General features: G+C 43.7%; 1 protein-coding gene across 1 annotated transcript; it reads right to left on the reverse strand.

The window, feature by feature from the left end:
• Positions 1–9,170: 9,170 nt before the first annotated feature.
• On the reverse strand, positions 9,171–14,123 carry LOC100281504 (uncharacterized). Its single transcript, NM_001368021.1, has 7 exons — positions 13,777–14,123; positions 11,346–11,673; positions 11,094–11,234; positions 10,877–11,008; positions 10,558–10,770; positions 9,881–10,471; positions 9,171–9,787 (listed from the first exon to the last, which is right to left on the reverse strand). The coding sequence occupies exons 1-7, from the start codon at positions 14,034–14,036 to the stop codon at positions 9,269–9,271; spliced, it is 2,184 nt and encodes a 727-aa protein (NP_001354950.1). The 5' UTR covers positions 14,037–14,123; the 3' UTR covers positions 9,171–9,268.
• Positions 14,124–15,359: the final 1,236 nt, after the last annotated feature.

The following is a 15,359-nucleotide window of genomic DNA, read 5'->3' on the forward strand; positions in this document are numbered from 1 at the left end:
TGTCTATTCACTGATGTAGGTGTCACTGTCTTTAGAAGAAGTGATGATTCAGTAGCATTTAAGGGAGTGTTAGAGGGTCAGCTATACTTGGTAGACTTTGATAAAGCTGAACTCGACACTTGCTTAATTGCTAAGACTAACATGGGCTGGCTCTGGCATCGCCGACTAGCACATGTTGGGATGAAGAATCTTCATAAACTTCTAAAGGGAGAGCACATTTTAGGATTAACAAATGTTCATTTTGAGAAAGACAGGATTTGTAGCGCATGCCAAGTAGGGAAGCAAGTTGGTGCCCATCATACACACAAGAACATCATGACGACTGACAGGCCACTGGAGCTCCTACACATGGATCTATTCGGCCCGATAGCTTATATAAGCATCGGCGGGAGTAAGTACTGTCTAGTTATTGTGGATGATTATTCTCGCTTCACTTGGGTGTTCTTTTTGCAGGAAAAATCTCACACCCAAGAAACCTTAAAGGGATTCTTGAGACGGGCTCAAAACGAGTTCGGCTTAAGGATCAAGAAAATAAGAAGTGACAACGGGACGGAGTTCAAGAACTCTCAAATTGAAGGCTTCCTTGAGGAGGAGGGCATCAAGCATGAGTTCTCTTCTCCCTACACGCCACAACAAAATGGTGTAGTGGAGAGGAAGAATAGAACTCTATTAGACATGGCAAGAACCATGCTTGATGAGTACAAGACTTCGGATCGGTTTTGGGCCGAGGCGGTCAACACCGCCCGCTACGCCATCAACCGGTTATATCTTACACCGAATCCTCAAGAAGACATCTTATGAACTCCTAACCGGTAAAAAGCCCAACATTTCATATTTTAGAGTCTTTGGTAGCAAATGCTTTATTCTTGTTAAAAGAGGTAGAAAATCTAAATTTGCTCCTAAGACTGTAGAAGGCTTTTTACTAGGATATGATTCAAACACAAGGGCATATAGAGTCTTTAACAAGTCCTCGGGACAAGTTGAAGTTTCTTGTGACGTTGTGTTTGATGAGACTAACGGCTCTCAAGTAGAGCAAGTTGATCTTGATGAGATAGGTGATGAAGAGGCTCCGTGCATCGCACTAAGGAACATGTCCATTGGGGATGTGTGTCCTAAGGAATTCGAAGAGCCTCCAAATGCACAAGATCAACCATCCTCCTCCACGCAAGCATCTCCACCAACTCAAAATGAGGATGAGGCTCAAGTTGATGAACGGCAAGTTCAAGAAGATGAGCCACCTCAAGATGATGGCAATGATCAAGGGGGAGATGCAAATGATCAAGACAAAGAGGATGAAGAACAAAGGCCGCCACACCCAAGGGTCCACCAAGCAATCCAACGAGATCACACCGTCGACACCATCCTCGGCGACATTCACAAGGGGGTAACCACTAGATCTCGAGTTGCACATTTTTGTGAGCATTACTCTTTTGTTTCCTCTATTGAGCCACACAGGGTAGAGAAAGCACTTCAAGATTCGGATTGGGTGGTGGCGATGCAAGAGGAACTCAACAACTTCACTAGGAATGAGGTATGGCATTTGGTTCCACGTCCTAATCAAAATGTTGTAGGAACCAAGTGGGTTTTCCGCAACAAGCAAGACGAGCATGGTGTGGTGACAAGGAACAAAGCCCGACTTGTGGCCAAGGGATACTCCCAAGTCGAAGGTCTGGATTTCGGTGAAACCTATGCACCCGTAGCTGGGCTTGAATCAATTCGTATATTATTGGCCTATGCTACTTACCATGGCTTCAAGCTTTATCAAATGGACGTGAAGAGTGCTTTCCTCAATGGACCAATCAAGGAAGAGGTCTATGTTGAGCAACCTCCCGGCTTTGAAGATAGTGAGTACCCTAACCATGTTTATAAACTCTCTAAGGCGCTTTATGGGCTCAAGCAAGCCCCAAGAGCATGGTATGAATGCCTTAGAGATTTTCTTATCACTAATGGCTTCAAAGTTGGAAAAGCCGATCCTACACTCTTCAATAAAACTCTTGAAAATGACTTGTTTGTATGCCAAATTTATGTTGATGATATTATATTTGGGTCTACTAACGAGTCTACATGTGAAGAATTTAGTAGGATCATGACACAAAAATTCGAGATGTCTATGATGGGGGAGTTGAAGTATTTCTTAGGATTTCAAGTGAAGCAACTCCAAGAGGGCACCTTCCTAAGCCAAACGAAGTATACTCAAGATATTCTAAGCAAGTTTGGGATGAAGGATACCAAACCCATCAAGACACCCATGGGAATCAATGGGCATCTCGACCTCGACACGGAAGGTAAGTCCGTGGATCAAAAGGTATACCGGTCGATGATAGGTTCTTTACTATATTTATGTGCATCTCGACCGGATATTATGCTTTCCGTATGCATGTGTGCAAGATTCTAAGCCGACCCTAAGGAAGCTCACCTTACGGCCGTAAAACGAATCTTGAGATATTTAGTTTATACTCCTAAGTTTGGGCTTTGGTATCCTAGGGGGTCCACTTTTGATTTAATTGGTTATTCGGATGCCGATTGGGCAGGGTGTAAAATTAATAGAAAGAGCACATCGGGGACTTGCCAGTTCTTGGGAAGATCCTTGGTGTCTTGGGCTTCAAAGAAGCAAAATTCCGTAGCTCTTTCTACCGCCGAAGCCGAGTACATTGTCGCAGGACATTGTTGCGCGCAACTACTTTGGATGAGGCAAACCCTTAGGGACTATGGTTACAAATTAACCAAAGTTCCTCTTCTATGTGATAATGAGAGTGCAATCCGCATGGCGGATAATCCCGTCGAGCATAGCCGCACTAAACACATAGCCATTCGGTATCAATTTTTAAGGGATCAGCAACAAAAGGGAGATATCGAGATTTCATACATTAATACTAAAGATCAATTAGCCGATATCTTTACCAAGCCACTTGATGAACAAACTTTTAACAAACTTACGCATGAGCTAAATATTCTTGATTCTAGGAACTTCTTTTGTTGATTTGCATACATAGCTCATTCATATACCTTTGATCATGTCTCTTTTCATATGCTATGACTAATGTGTTTTTAAGTCCATTTCAAACCAAGTCATAGGTATATTGAAAGGAAATTGGAGTCTTCGGTGAAGACAAAGGCTTCCACTCCGTAACTCATCCTTCGCCATCGCTCCGAGCAACTCTCCAACTTTGGTATAATTTTCCCTTATGTCTTTTACCAAAGGGGAAGAGAGAAACAAAAAGGGCTCTAATGACTCCATTTTTGGCGATTCATGCCGAAGGGGGAGAGAGTATTAGCCCAAAGCAAAAGGACCGCACCACCACCCTAATTTTAAAACTAATGATTTTCAAATTGGTATCTTATTGTGTTCAAAAGGGAGAAAGTAGTATTTTCAAAATCGATATCTTAAAACCCTCTTGAACACTAAGAGGAGAATTTCATTAAGGGGGAGTTTTGTTTAAATCAAAGGAAAAGCATTTGAAACAGGGGGAGAAAATTTCAAATCTTGAAAATGCTTCGCAAAATCTTATTCATTTACCTTGACTGTTTGCAAAAGAACTTTGAAAAAGATTTACAAAAGAATTTGCAAAAACAAAACATGTGGTGCAAGCGTGGTCCAAAATGTTAAATATAAAGAAACAATCCATGCATATCTTACAAGTATTTATATTGGCTCAATTCCAAGCAACCTTTGCACTTACATTATGCAAACTAGTTCAATTATGCACTTCTATATTTGCTTTGGTTTGTGTTGGCATCAATCACCAAAAAGGGGGAGATTGAAAGGGAATTAGGCTCACACCTATTTCCTAATTGATTTTGGTGGTTGAATTGCCCAACACAAATAATTGGACTAACTAGTTTGCTCTAGTCTATAAGTTATACAGGTGCCAAAGGTTCACACTTAGCCAATAAAAAGACCAAGAAATGGGTTCAACAAAAAGAGCAAGGGATAACCGAAGGCAGCCCTGGTCTGGCGCACCGGACTGTCCGGTGTGCCACCGGACAGTGTCCGGTGCACCAGGGGACTCCAAGCCAAACTTCGCACCTTCGGGAATTTTCAGAGGCGCCTCGCTATATTCACCGGACTGTTCGGTGCACACCGGACAGTGTCCGGTGCTCCAGAGGAGAGCGGCTCTGAACTCGCCAGCTTCGGATTTCCGCTCCGCTATAATTCACCGGACATGTCCGGTGTACATCGGACTGTCCGGTTAGCCAGCGGAGCAATGGCTACTTCGCGCCAACGGTCACCTGCAGAAGCAATTAATGCGCGCCAGAGCGCGCAGAAGTCAGGCACGCGCGAAGTGGCGCACCGGACACTCTACAGTACATGTCTGGTGTGCCACCGGACATCCAGGCGGGCCCAGCAGTCAGAGCTCCAACGGTCGGAACCCAACGGCCTGGTGACGTGGCTGGCGCACCGGACACTGTCCGGTGTGCGCCGGACTGTCCGGTGCACCATGCGACAGACAGCCTCCACCAAACGGCTAGTTTGGTGGTTGGGGTTATAAATACCCCCAACCACCCCACATTCAAGTCATCCAAGTTTTCCAACTTACAACCACTTACAAGAGCTAGGCATTCAATACAAGACACACCCAAGTGATAAAATCCTCTCCCAATCCCACAAAAGCTTTAGTGTTAAGTGAGAGAGATTTGTTGTGTTCTTTTGAGCTCTTGCGCTTGGATTGCTTTCTTCTTTCTCATTCTTTCTTGAGATCAATACTCACTTGTAACCGAGGCAAGAGACACCAATTGTGTGGTGGTCCTTGCGGGAAAGTTTTGTTCCCGGTTGATTTGAGAAGAGAAAGCTCACTCGGTCTGAGGGACCGTTTGAGAGAGGAAAGGGGTTGAAAAAGACCCGGCCTTTGTGGCCTCCTCAACGGGGAGTAGGTTTGCGAGAACCGAACCTCGGTAAAACAAATCCGAGTGTCACACTCTTTATTTCGCTTGCGATTTGTTTTGCACCCTCTCTCGTGGACTCGTTTATATTTCTAACGCTAACCCGGCTTGTAGTTGTGATTAACTTTGTAAATTTCAGTTTCGCCCTATTCACCCCCCCTCTAGGCGAATTTCAGTAACAGCATAGGAGTTCCCTTTTTTTGTAGGGCAGACCTAGTACAGTGTGAAAGCATTTTGCGGTTGAAGAATTGCTTCAGTTTATTCCTTTCCCATACTTATATGAGTTGGGAGCCTCCGGCACTGGGTCTACATTTTTTTATTCTGCTATATTTGGGCATGCTAAGAGCCTAAGGTTAATTCATTTTGCAACAATTTGATATGCTTTTCTTTGTTCTTGTTTGTTCTTTTTTTATTTCTCTCTTAATTGTTGTACTCTCTGTCTTTTGCTATTCTCCCAGTCGACCTATAGTCCTGAGTCTTGACGCTTCAGGTTCAAGAAAAGGAGCTTTATGATGGAAAAATGGAGTTCAGTCTGCTCAACCCTTACTGTTACTGTGTCGGCCGAGATGTGCTAGGGTCGCTGGTGGTTGAGATTTCAGATCAGGAGCTCTGGAGTCTAGACTCTGGATTGCAGCGAGCCAAAGAATTCAAATCAGTCACTGGTTTGTTTCCCAGATCGCGGACAGCGGCAACCTGCAGTCGCTTGCTTTCGTCCTTGAATTGCCAGCGTCATTGTCATCAACGCAAAGTAGTGTAGAAAGGTTGTTTGGCTTCAGGCGGTCTCCAGTAGCAGCATGTCTATCCCACTTCATATTTCACTGCTAGTTTTAAACTCTACTATATAAATAGTATATTTACAATGTAAAACAGTATTATGTACGTTTATATGCACACTCTTACTAGAGATGGCCTCATAGAGAAAGAACTCCAAACTTATACAACCCCTGATTTAGATGGATATTATGGTGGAGTTTGTTTCAGTTTTCTTTCCAATTTCTTACACTCAGAAGCTATTGTGAACTGTAAAACGTTCAGCTTTTCAGACCGTTTTTTATGAGAGTCGTTTTGGTAAACCATCCAAAATCAACGTGTAGCTGTAAATGTTGTCAAGTTTTTTTAGTGCCTTTTTAGTTCCTTTTGCTTATTATGTGCTTTCTGACTCAAATTGTTGACTAGATTGTAGCAGCAGTGAATTTGGGAGCTTGAAGCGTTCATCCGAGACATGGAAAAAGTGATCTGCCGGGCATATCTCCTTCAATGCAAGCGAATCTTTTTCGAAAGAAACTCTTGATTGGTGTGTCTTAGCCCGTGGGAACACCCATCTCTCCTCTCTGGTGAACTACACATAGTGGTTATGTGCTCCTCTATGCTCCACAACAAGCAGGCTGATGCATTATTTTCCTGAAGTTGTTATATTCCAGTCTATGCCAGACATCTACATGTAACTCCACCACCTTTGGTCTTCCTTTGTTTTGTGCTATTGTATTTGCATGAACTTTTGTATGATGTTTTTTTGATGTAATATGTTTTAATGTAAAGTATTGTATGGTACTATGCTTTTTGTTCCATGTATGATTATGTTTTAGTTTGTTTTTCTAGATTCTTAAGGAATCAAGTGACGAGGAATGCGGCTACCATGTTATTGTGATGTAATTTTTTGTTAGATGTTTCCATGTTTTTTGTTTTGTTTTGCTAATGATTTTTGACTTTATGATTTGTTATAGTTTTGTTCCATGTATGATTATGTTTTAATTTGATGTTTGTTTGACGTAATATGTTGTAATGTAAAGTATTGTGTATGATTATGTTTTAGTTTGTTTTTCTAGGTTCTTAAGGAATCAAGTGACGAGGAAAGGGAGCAAGCTAAAGAGATGATGAAGTACTAGGCATCACTTCCCCTGCTCCTTTGATTTTCGTTCGCATCATTGTAATGTCTATCATGTTTTTTGACTTTATGATTTGTTTTAGTTTTTTTCAATGTTATATTTTTTTGTCTTTGCTAGGTGGAGAAAAGCCTAGGGATCATGAAGCTGAAAAAGTTGAAGTGGCAAGTATCCACTTCCCTTGCAATGTACGCTATTTTCGTGTGATGTATGATCTGTTTTGTGAGTTTTTGCTTCATCATTTTTTTTCTAGATTTGTGTCTGAGTAGCAAATTTTTCAGAAGTGTTTGGCCTCATGCAGGCAACTACTGTTATCTGAGCACATAACAGTGTTTTTTGTGTTTTTTGTTTTGTCAATTTTTTTTTTGTGTTGTAAGATGTTATTATCATGTTGTTTTTTGTGTTGTAAGATGTTTCTTTGTAGTTTTTTGTTTTCTATTATGCGGCTACCATGTTAGTGTGATGTACTTTATTGTTAGATGTATGATTATGTAAAGTATTGTATGGTACTATGTTTTTTGATGTAATATGTTGTAATGTACTTTTTTGTTAGATGTTTCCATGTTTTTTGTTTTGTTTTGCTCTTGATGTTTTGGTGTTGCTTACTTTCATGTTTTTTGTATCGAGATTTTTGACTTTATGATTTGTTATAGTTTTGTTCCATGTATGCTTAGTTATTATGTTATGTTTTGCTCTTGATGTTTGGGTGTTGCTTTCTTTCATGTTTTTTGTATGATGTTTATTTGATGTAATATGTTGTAATGTAAAGTATTGTATGGTACTATGTTTTTTGTTCCATGCATGTATGATTATGTTTTAATTTGATGTTTGTTTGATGTAATATGTTGTAATGTAAAGTATTGTGTATGATTATGTTTTAGTTTGTTTTTCTAGGTTCTTAAGGAATCAAGTGACGAGGAATGTGGCTACCATGTTATTGTGATGTAATTTTTTGTTAGATGTTTCCATGTTTTTTGTTTTGTTTTGCTCTTGATGTTTTGGTGTTGTTTACTTTGTTTTTTTTTTGTATCGTGATTTTTGACTTTATGATTTGTTATAGTTTTGTTCCATGTATGATTATGTTTTAATTTGATGTTTGTTTGATGTAATATGTTGTAATGTAAAGTATTGTGTATGATTATGTTTTAGTTTGTTTTTCTAGGTTCTTAAGGAATCAAGTGACGAGGAAAGGGAGCAAGCTGAAGAGATGATGAAGTACTATGCATCACTTCCCCTACTCCTTTGATTTTCGTTCGCATCATTGTAATGTCTATCATGTTTTTTGACTTTATGATTTGTTTTAGTTTTTTTCAATGTTATATATTTTTTTGTCTTTGCTAGGTGGAGAAAAGCCTAGGGATCATGAAGCTGAAAAAGTTGAAGTGGCAAGTATCCACTTCCCTTGCAATGTACGCTATTTTCGTGTGATGTATGATCTGTTTTGTGAGTTTTTGCTTCATCATTTTTTTCTAGATTTGTGTCTGAGTAGCAAATTTTTCAGAAGTGTTTGGCCTCATGCAGGCAACTACTGTTATCTGAGCACATAACAGTGTTTTCTGTGTTAGAGGTCATTTTTGTTGTTCTACATCTATTTTTGTTGAACAACAAAAAAGTACAAGACAACATGTTAAATATTAACAGAAACAACTTGTATTGTTTTTTTTGTATATTAGGTTTTTTATCTATTTTTAGAGAGAAAAATCTGTGTGTTTATTATGGCCATTAGATCTTGATCTAGTGGATATGAGATGTGTGTGTTTTGTGTTTGCAAAACACACAGATTTTCATTGAAAAAATCTGTGTGTTTTTTCAGCTAAAAACACACGTGTGTATAGACAGTCCCCTCATTTTCACCAAAGAAGCAGAGTTCTGTCCGGTTTCTAGCTAGAAACGTGAATTAATTTGGCTTTGCAATTGGGAGGTGGCGTTATAAATATTTTTGAGCTTCCGTAAACATTCGTTCATCCCCCTCCGATTGCCCACCCTTACGTCTTTCGATCTTATATCTCCGATGCCTTTTTTTTAGATAAAAGAAACAATTACGGCCTTCCCTTCAAAGGAAGTTAGGACCGAGTATAAAACTATGACACTACCATCTACAAACAGACACACCCAACAGGAAATTAGAACGCCTATTGCAATTCACCAACCAACGACTAAAGGGACTAAAAGACGCCATCATAACGAAAGTCTATTTGTGAAGCGCCAATCAAAGTGTGCATAGCAACTGCCTCCAAAGACCTGCATAGCGTCCACTGTGGTTGTGAGGATCCACTCGATTGCCGATGCTTATCTTGTTTGGCGTCTTATTGCAGTATCTGACAGTATCGTATCACCATCAGCAGCTCATGCATATAGAGAACAGGAGGAACACACGTGTAGCAATGGATCACTTGGAGACTGGAGTGTTTAATAGGTATTAGTGGTATTACACGCCTGTTGCCCATAATCGTCATACATGCGAACGTGCGTGTGCCCGTACACGTATTATTAGCACCTCAAAGTCAAAAGAATGGCACAATGAGGGCCAGCGTCACAAAGCCAACGGAGGCTAGCGTGATCGGGAACGGCATCCTCCCCCTGTCCTTCCTGACGAACATGGCTTCATAGACCGGGACGTTGAGGAGCACCAGCACCCCGCAGAGAGCGACCTGGACGAAGAACACATCCAGTGCCGCCGCCATCCCTGCCAGGCACACGAGGTTGAGCAGCGCGACGGCCGCGACGATCACGTACTCCGGCGACGCCGTCCCGAACTCCATCATCTCCTGCTCGTACCTCTTGGCCTCGTCCTCGTCGCTCACCTTGGACGACACCACGAAGCCCATCTTGGACAGCCCCAGCGAGTCCCTGACGGTGTCGACGAAGCCGTAGAGGTACGAGGTCGTTCTCCGGACCAGCCACATCCTCTGCCCGTTCCACCACCCTCTCAGCGTGTCTCCGCACCACAGCGCCTCCCACGCGCTGTAGACGTTCTTGGCGACCGCGACGTAGACGAAAGGCGCGATCCACGGACTCGTGAGCTGATGAAACAAACACACACACACAGTCAAGACTCAAGAGAGAGCACATATATATGCTTCAATGCCATTGAATCACACGTACGACATGCATACCTCAGGGAACAGAGGGGTGCCCTTGAGCAGGCACAGCGAAGGGACGACAGCGTAGTACAGCGTAGGCAGCGAGTTGGGCGCCCATAGCCCGTAGATGGAGTAGCCCATCTGGTGCGGCAACCTGGTTTTGCCCCGTCGTCCAAAGACGAAGGGGCAGTACCTGGAAACGAAGATGCCGAAGTTGCCCTCGCTCCACCGCTTGTGCTGCAGTATGGTCTGGGCGAGCGTGGTCGGCGCGACGCCGACGAACGCCGCTCTCGCGGGGTTGCTGTACACCGACTCCCACCCTCTGCAGTGTATCGCCAGCCCCGTGATGACGTCCTCCACCGAGCAGCCGTACTTGAGCCCCACCTCGTCTCCCCACCGCGTGTCGTCGTCGTGCTCGTAGGCGCAGGTCGCTAGCGACTTGGCCTTCGCTTCGGTCTCGCCGTCGACGCGGTGGCGGTGCTGCTGCTGCTCCTTGGTTCCTCTGTCCCAGTCTTCCTTGTAGTCCTCGGTGAACCTCCTGCCGCACAGGGTCTCCCTCCTATGGAAGCATCCCGTGCCGATGTACAGCGGGCCGCCCCAAGCGTCCAGGCCGCTCAGCTCCACCTTGTGATGATTCAGCGCCGCCCAACATTGTCAGTGTCGCTGTCAAGAGGCATGCATATATAATTTCAGTACTTGACAGTACTAACCTGGTTGATGACATTGAGGGAGTTGCCGTATATGTTGTTCTTGGTGAGGTTGTTGTAGTTCTGAGGGTACTGCACGAACGCGATCCTGTGGCCCGTTTCTTCGTCGAGGAAGAAGCACAGCGCGTCTCTGATCGTGTCGCTGTTGTTGGAATACATGTCGCAGTCCACGTTCAGGATGATAGGGCTGTTGCTTATCACGGACGATACTCGGATCTGCAGTTCAAATTGGCGGCGATCTCGCACAGATATTATAAATATGTTAAGCAAACAATGTCCCTGCATGCTAAGCTACCAGCTGGTGCGAATGAATGAATCATACCAGAGCGTTCATCGCCCCGGCTTTGAAGTTGTGGTGGTACTGAGGCCTCTTCTCTCGTGCCACGTACACCAGCGTCGGCAGCACATTGCCTTCGTTGTCAGCTACAGCCTTGTCTTTCCCATCTATCAGAATCTAGCAAAAGAAAACATCATCTATATTTTTATAATACAAAAAAGTCTGGAGAAATATAGAGGGACGGGAATAATGATATATATACCTGAACGATCGGGTGGTGGTCTTTTGAGGTAATACCCGTATCCCACTCAGAAAACCCTTTGTGTTTCGCTCTAGTTTCTTCAGGAACATTGCCCGTCCGAGCAGCGGAGTCAATCCGCTCCGTCATTTCATCGTATAGGTTCTGCGCGGACCAGAAGAAATATCAGTTCGTTGCCACACGCTGCCTACAAGCTAGCTAGCAAGACATGCATCCGTCCGTCTATACACAGTAAAAACACACGCGTGCACGTACTTTGACGGACGTCCACTCCTGCAAGGCGTGCGGCGGATCATGACGAGGCTTCTCATCAGACTGGGCGAAGTAAGCGGCCGGCGACCGTGGCTCGACGCCGTACCTCCTGCAGAACGGGAGCCAGTGCTTGGCGAAGGCGGAGGCCTCCCACAGAGCGTAGAAGGTGAGGATGGAGCCGCCGTCGTCGGAGAGGTAGACGTTGAGCTTCGCGGGCGGGTAGTTGTACGCCATCACCGACAGGACCGTGGCCACGACAAGGCTCGGCGGCTCCGACCGCGGGTCCGCTGTGCACACGAAGATGTCCACGCAGGGGAGCCGCTCTCCGAACCTGCTCCGACATGATACCAATAATGTTAACGTACGACGGCAATCAAAGCAGTATCAGCCAATGTCCGAGCTTGAGGCCGACAATGGAGCAGCAAAGATGGTATAGTTTATGCCGAAACCCTGAGTCCAGGCTCTGTGCCATGTTCGTGACCCCGGCCCGACTTGTGCATCACCAAAGGATATTTTGTGCCTGGACAGTATCATAGGAGGCTCTGGCTGGGTTTAGCAGCCAACCTCCTCGCAGGCATTACGACGCACACACACCACCTGTTGGATGGTGTCTTGACTTTATTAATTAGCTTCAGTTTCATATGGACCAACGGAGATCGAAGGGGGACGCACCTTACTGGAATTGAATTCCATTCTAACGATACTAATTTAGGCTAATATAGTTTTATTTAAAATATATTTGTATACTATTATTTAAAATACATTTTACGGCAGAGAAAATAAGTCGAAGTGCGTCGTGTAAGTTGCAGAGTAGAAACATATTCTAGTAATACATAATATCATTTCACGTCCTCCACCGCATGAATTTAAAATAGTCTTATATCTGAAAAAGTGATAAAATGTTAAATTCCAATAACCCAAATAGATCACTTTATTGAATAAATTTTAATTCCTCGAAAATAAATGGTTCAAGAGAACATGCGCCCAAGGACACCATCTTCAAGTCACATCCTATGGTGTGGGCCGCATGGAGCCAAATCTAATAATGTATCATTTGGAATGCAGAAATTTTAGGTGAATCATACACGAATTTCACTGAAATCAGTTTATTTTCGTAGCAAAACACATGAAATAGTGGGGGGGAAACTCCTATGTCCCAAACGAGCCCTAAAAGCATTGGTGCAACTGGCGCTAGAGTTAGAAACCCGTGACACCACAGCCACACAGGCCACCAGCACCACCGTCGCCGACGGCATCATTGAAACGCACCGTCGTCGACAGCCGTAGCGCTGAACGACAACCCCCACACCAAGGCGTGCGATAGAGCCCACGTGGCCCAACTGCCTTCTGCAGTAAACAATCTCGCGAGCTACACAGTGGCCTTGGCCTCGACGTCTTAGGCAGTAGTCAGTAGAACAAAACAGACAGGCATGGTGCAGTCAGAAGAACCCGTGCCATATCCATCGTTTTAATTTGGCTGCACGCGGCGCTTATATATGCTGCAGAAGGACCTGAATGGACCCCCCAATCAGCTGATGCATCGCCACTGCACGAGTCTATCTTATCTGCTCCTCCTGCGTGCCTGTGGTCTGCAGTCTGTAGCACGCACGGTTTCATACTTAGATTTGTTTGCCCCCACAGCCTATCGGCTGTCGCAACTTCTAGCTTCCACAGTCCACATTCCGAACCCAGCTCATGTATAGAAACGGCTCACCTTGTGAACGACCATCGTTTGGAATTCATTTTTTAGTAATATATACTCATCCATTCGTAGTTAGTTTAGCTCTTAATTTTTATGTCCATATTCAAATATTTGAAGATAGATTTAAACATATATATACTAAATATTGTATAAACCGATTAATTAACTAAAACGAATTTTAATATGGAATGGAGGGAGTATAAGAGTCATGGGTTTAAACCCTCAAGAAACGAGAGTGTATGTGCAGATCATCTCCAAATAGGTGTCTCAAAAATAATTTCCCAAAAATTAAAATACTACATCATTTAAAGTGTTCAGGGCACTGAAAATAAATTGAGCTCCAATCGTTAAGCTCTATATCATGTATTTAAGAAAGTAAATTGCATTATTAGAAAAGAAAAATGTTGATAATGATATAGAAAATATGAATATGACATTAATATGAGGTGTGGTGTATTTAGGTCACTTTATAGTGTGTCCTATATTTTTTTATATAAACATTTGTAACATAAGATGTTGTTGGAACTGCTAGTTTCTATGTACTTATAGGGGTGTGTGACCGTGTGATACTTACATGTATTAAGCTAATATATAGAGAGAGTTAGTGGACTATGACCACCAGTTAGCCTCATTATTAACTCATATTAGCCTTCCTTTGAAAAATGACTGGACGTGCAACAAGCAAAATAGTTTGTATATGTGCATGCACACGAAGAAGGTCAAGTCACAGACCTGGCGGCGAGCCTGTCGTGGAAGGTGCGGCGGCGGATGGGGCACCAGCGCACGGACTGCGTGATGACCCAGTAGAAGCCGAACCAGAGCTCCGCCGCGAGCATCCCCAGCCACGCCGCCCTGCCGCCGGAGCCGGCAGCCGGGACGTGCGTCGCCCTGTAGCAGAGCAGCAGGCATATCCCCAGGAACACCGTGACGGCGTGGAGCCTGTAGAGCGCCCGGCCACCGTGCTTCTCCGTGGCGAACAGCCTCTCCTCCATTTCGACTTCTCCGGTCCGGAGCACGACTGCTGCAGCTGATGAGCAGGAGCCGAATAATAATAATAATAATAATACTGATGAGCCGAGGACCGGAGAGCAGCAGCGGGTGGCGTATATAAAGCCGATGGATCGTGTGTCATTGGCTCGCTGCCGATACGTACGCCGACAGGGGCGGCTAGCGACCGATGCAGCTAATCGTTGCAGAGACGGCACGTGCACTGAGGTGTTCAGTGTAAGTGACAGTGTCAGCGTAAGGCTGTCTTCACCGATTTTCTATTTCAAACTCTACTGTTTATAATTATTTATTATGTAGAATAGTATAGTATTTTATATGATCATGTACATGATATGTTGAAGACAGTAAACATCGTTATCTAGAGTATACAATCTCAATCTGCTGAAACTTATAGTAAATATTAATACAATATGTACTTTCTAATACCATATTTTGTTAGAAATATAGGCATTTTCCGTATTATTTTAATTCCATAAATTAACATTATGATGATGACATATAAAATATGTTTAATCATAGAAATCATTATCTCAAATATATCCATAACAATATGGATCAAGAGAACATGAAACATATGAATCATATAAATATAATAAGCATATAAACATGAAACATGTATTATTATGGAACAACTGAAAATAAACAGATAGCAACATAAACAGCATGACTGTAAAATTAAGACAAACAGATTTATCATATTACTAGTATGATCAGGCATCAGACATGTTATGATATAATACGACAAAACAGATTGAATAAATTTACGGCTATAAATAAAACAGCAGGTATGAACATATATAATTTGCAGAATGAAAAACAGTAAGGAGATGAATTGATCATACCCTCCCATGCGCTCCGAGGATCTAGATCCTTGTCCAACTTCACTTGTCATGTCAGCAGGAGGAAGACTTTGGGCAGTCGCGTAGACGCTCCCCAAAAACCTAATTGCCGATCCCTCGTGCAAGGTCTCGAACGGCAAGGGCTCCGGAGGCACCTGCCCTCTCGCTTCTCTGTGCGCGCAGAGTCACGAGATGGAAATACCCTCACTCGGCTGCTGGACTGTGTTCTGAAAGTGTTTTCTCTTGTGTACCGAGTGACAGGGGTGCTCCTCTATTTAACCTCTCGCAGAGGGAAGCTGAAGGAGAAAGGTCGCCGAGTCACGCCAAGAGTCGGCCAGCTCTAGCCGAGTTATGCCATGAGTCGGCCAGCTCTCGCCGAGTCACGCCATGAGTCGGCAGCTGAAGGAGAAGGGTCACTCGGCTGGCTGACGAAGAGACAGGGTCACTCGGCTGACGTACGCGGTTAGT

This window comes from Zea mays, chromosome 7, assembly GCF_902167145.1.
Source record: "Zea mays cultivar B73 chromosome 7, Zm-B73-REFERENCE-NAM-5.0, whole genome shotgun sequence".
In the NCBI taxonomy this organism is placed as follows: domain Eukaryota; kingdom Viridiplantae; phylum Streptophyta; class Magnoliopsida; order Poales; family Poaceae; genus Zea; species Zea mays.

Excerpts from the sequence above, each read along its gene's own strand:
- LOC100281504 (NM_001368021.1), bottom strand. The coding sequence starts at position 14,036 with ATGGAGGAGAGGCTGTTCGCCACGGAGAAGCACGGTGGCCGGGCGCTC. Across the intron at positions 11,674-13,776 it reads CACGACAGGCTCGCCGCCAG|GTTCGGAGAGCGGCTCCCCT; the intron begins GTCTGTGACTTG and ends ATGTCGGAGCAG. Across the intron at positions 11,235-11,345 it reads AGGAGTGGACGTCCGTCAAA|AACCTATACGATGAAATGAC; the intron begins GTACGTGCACGC and ends TGGTCCGCGCAG.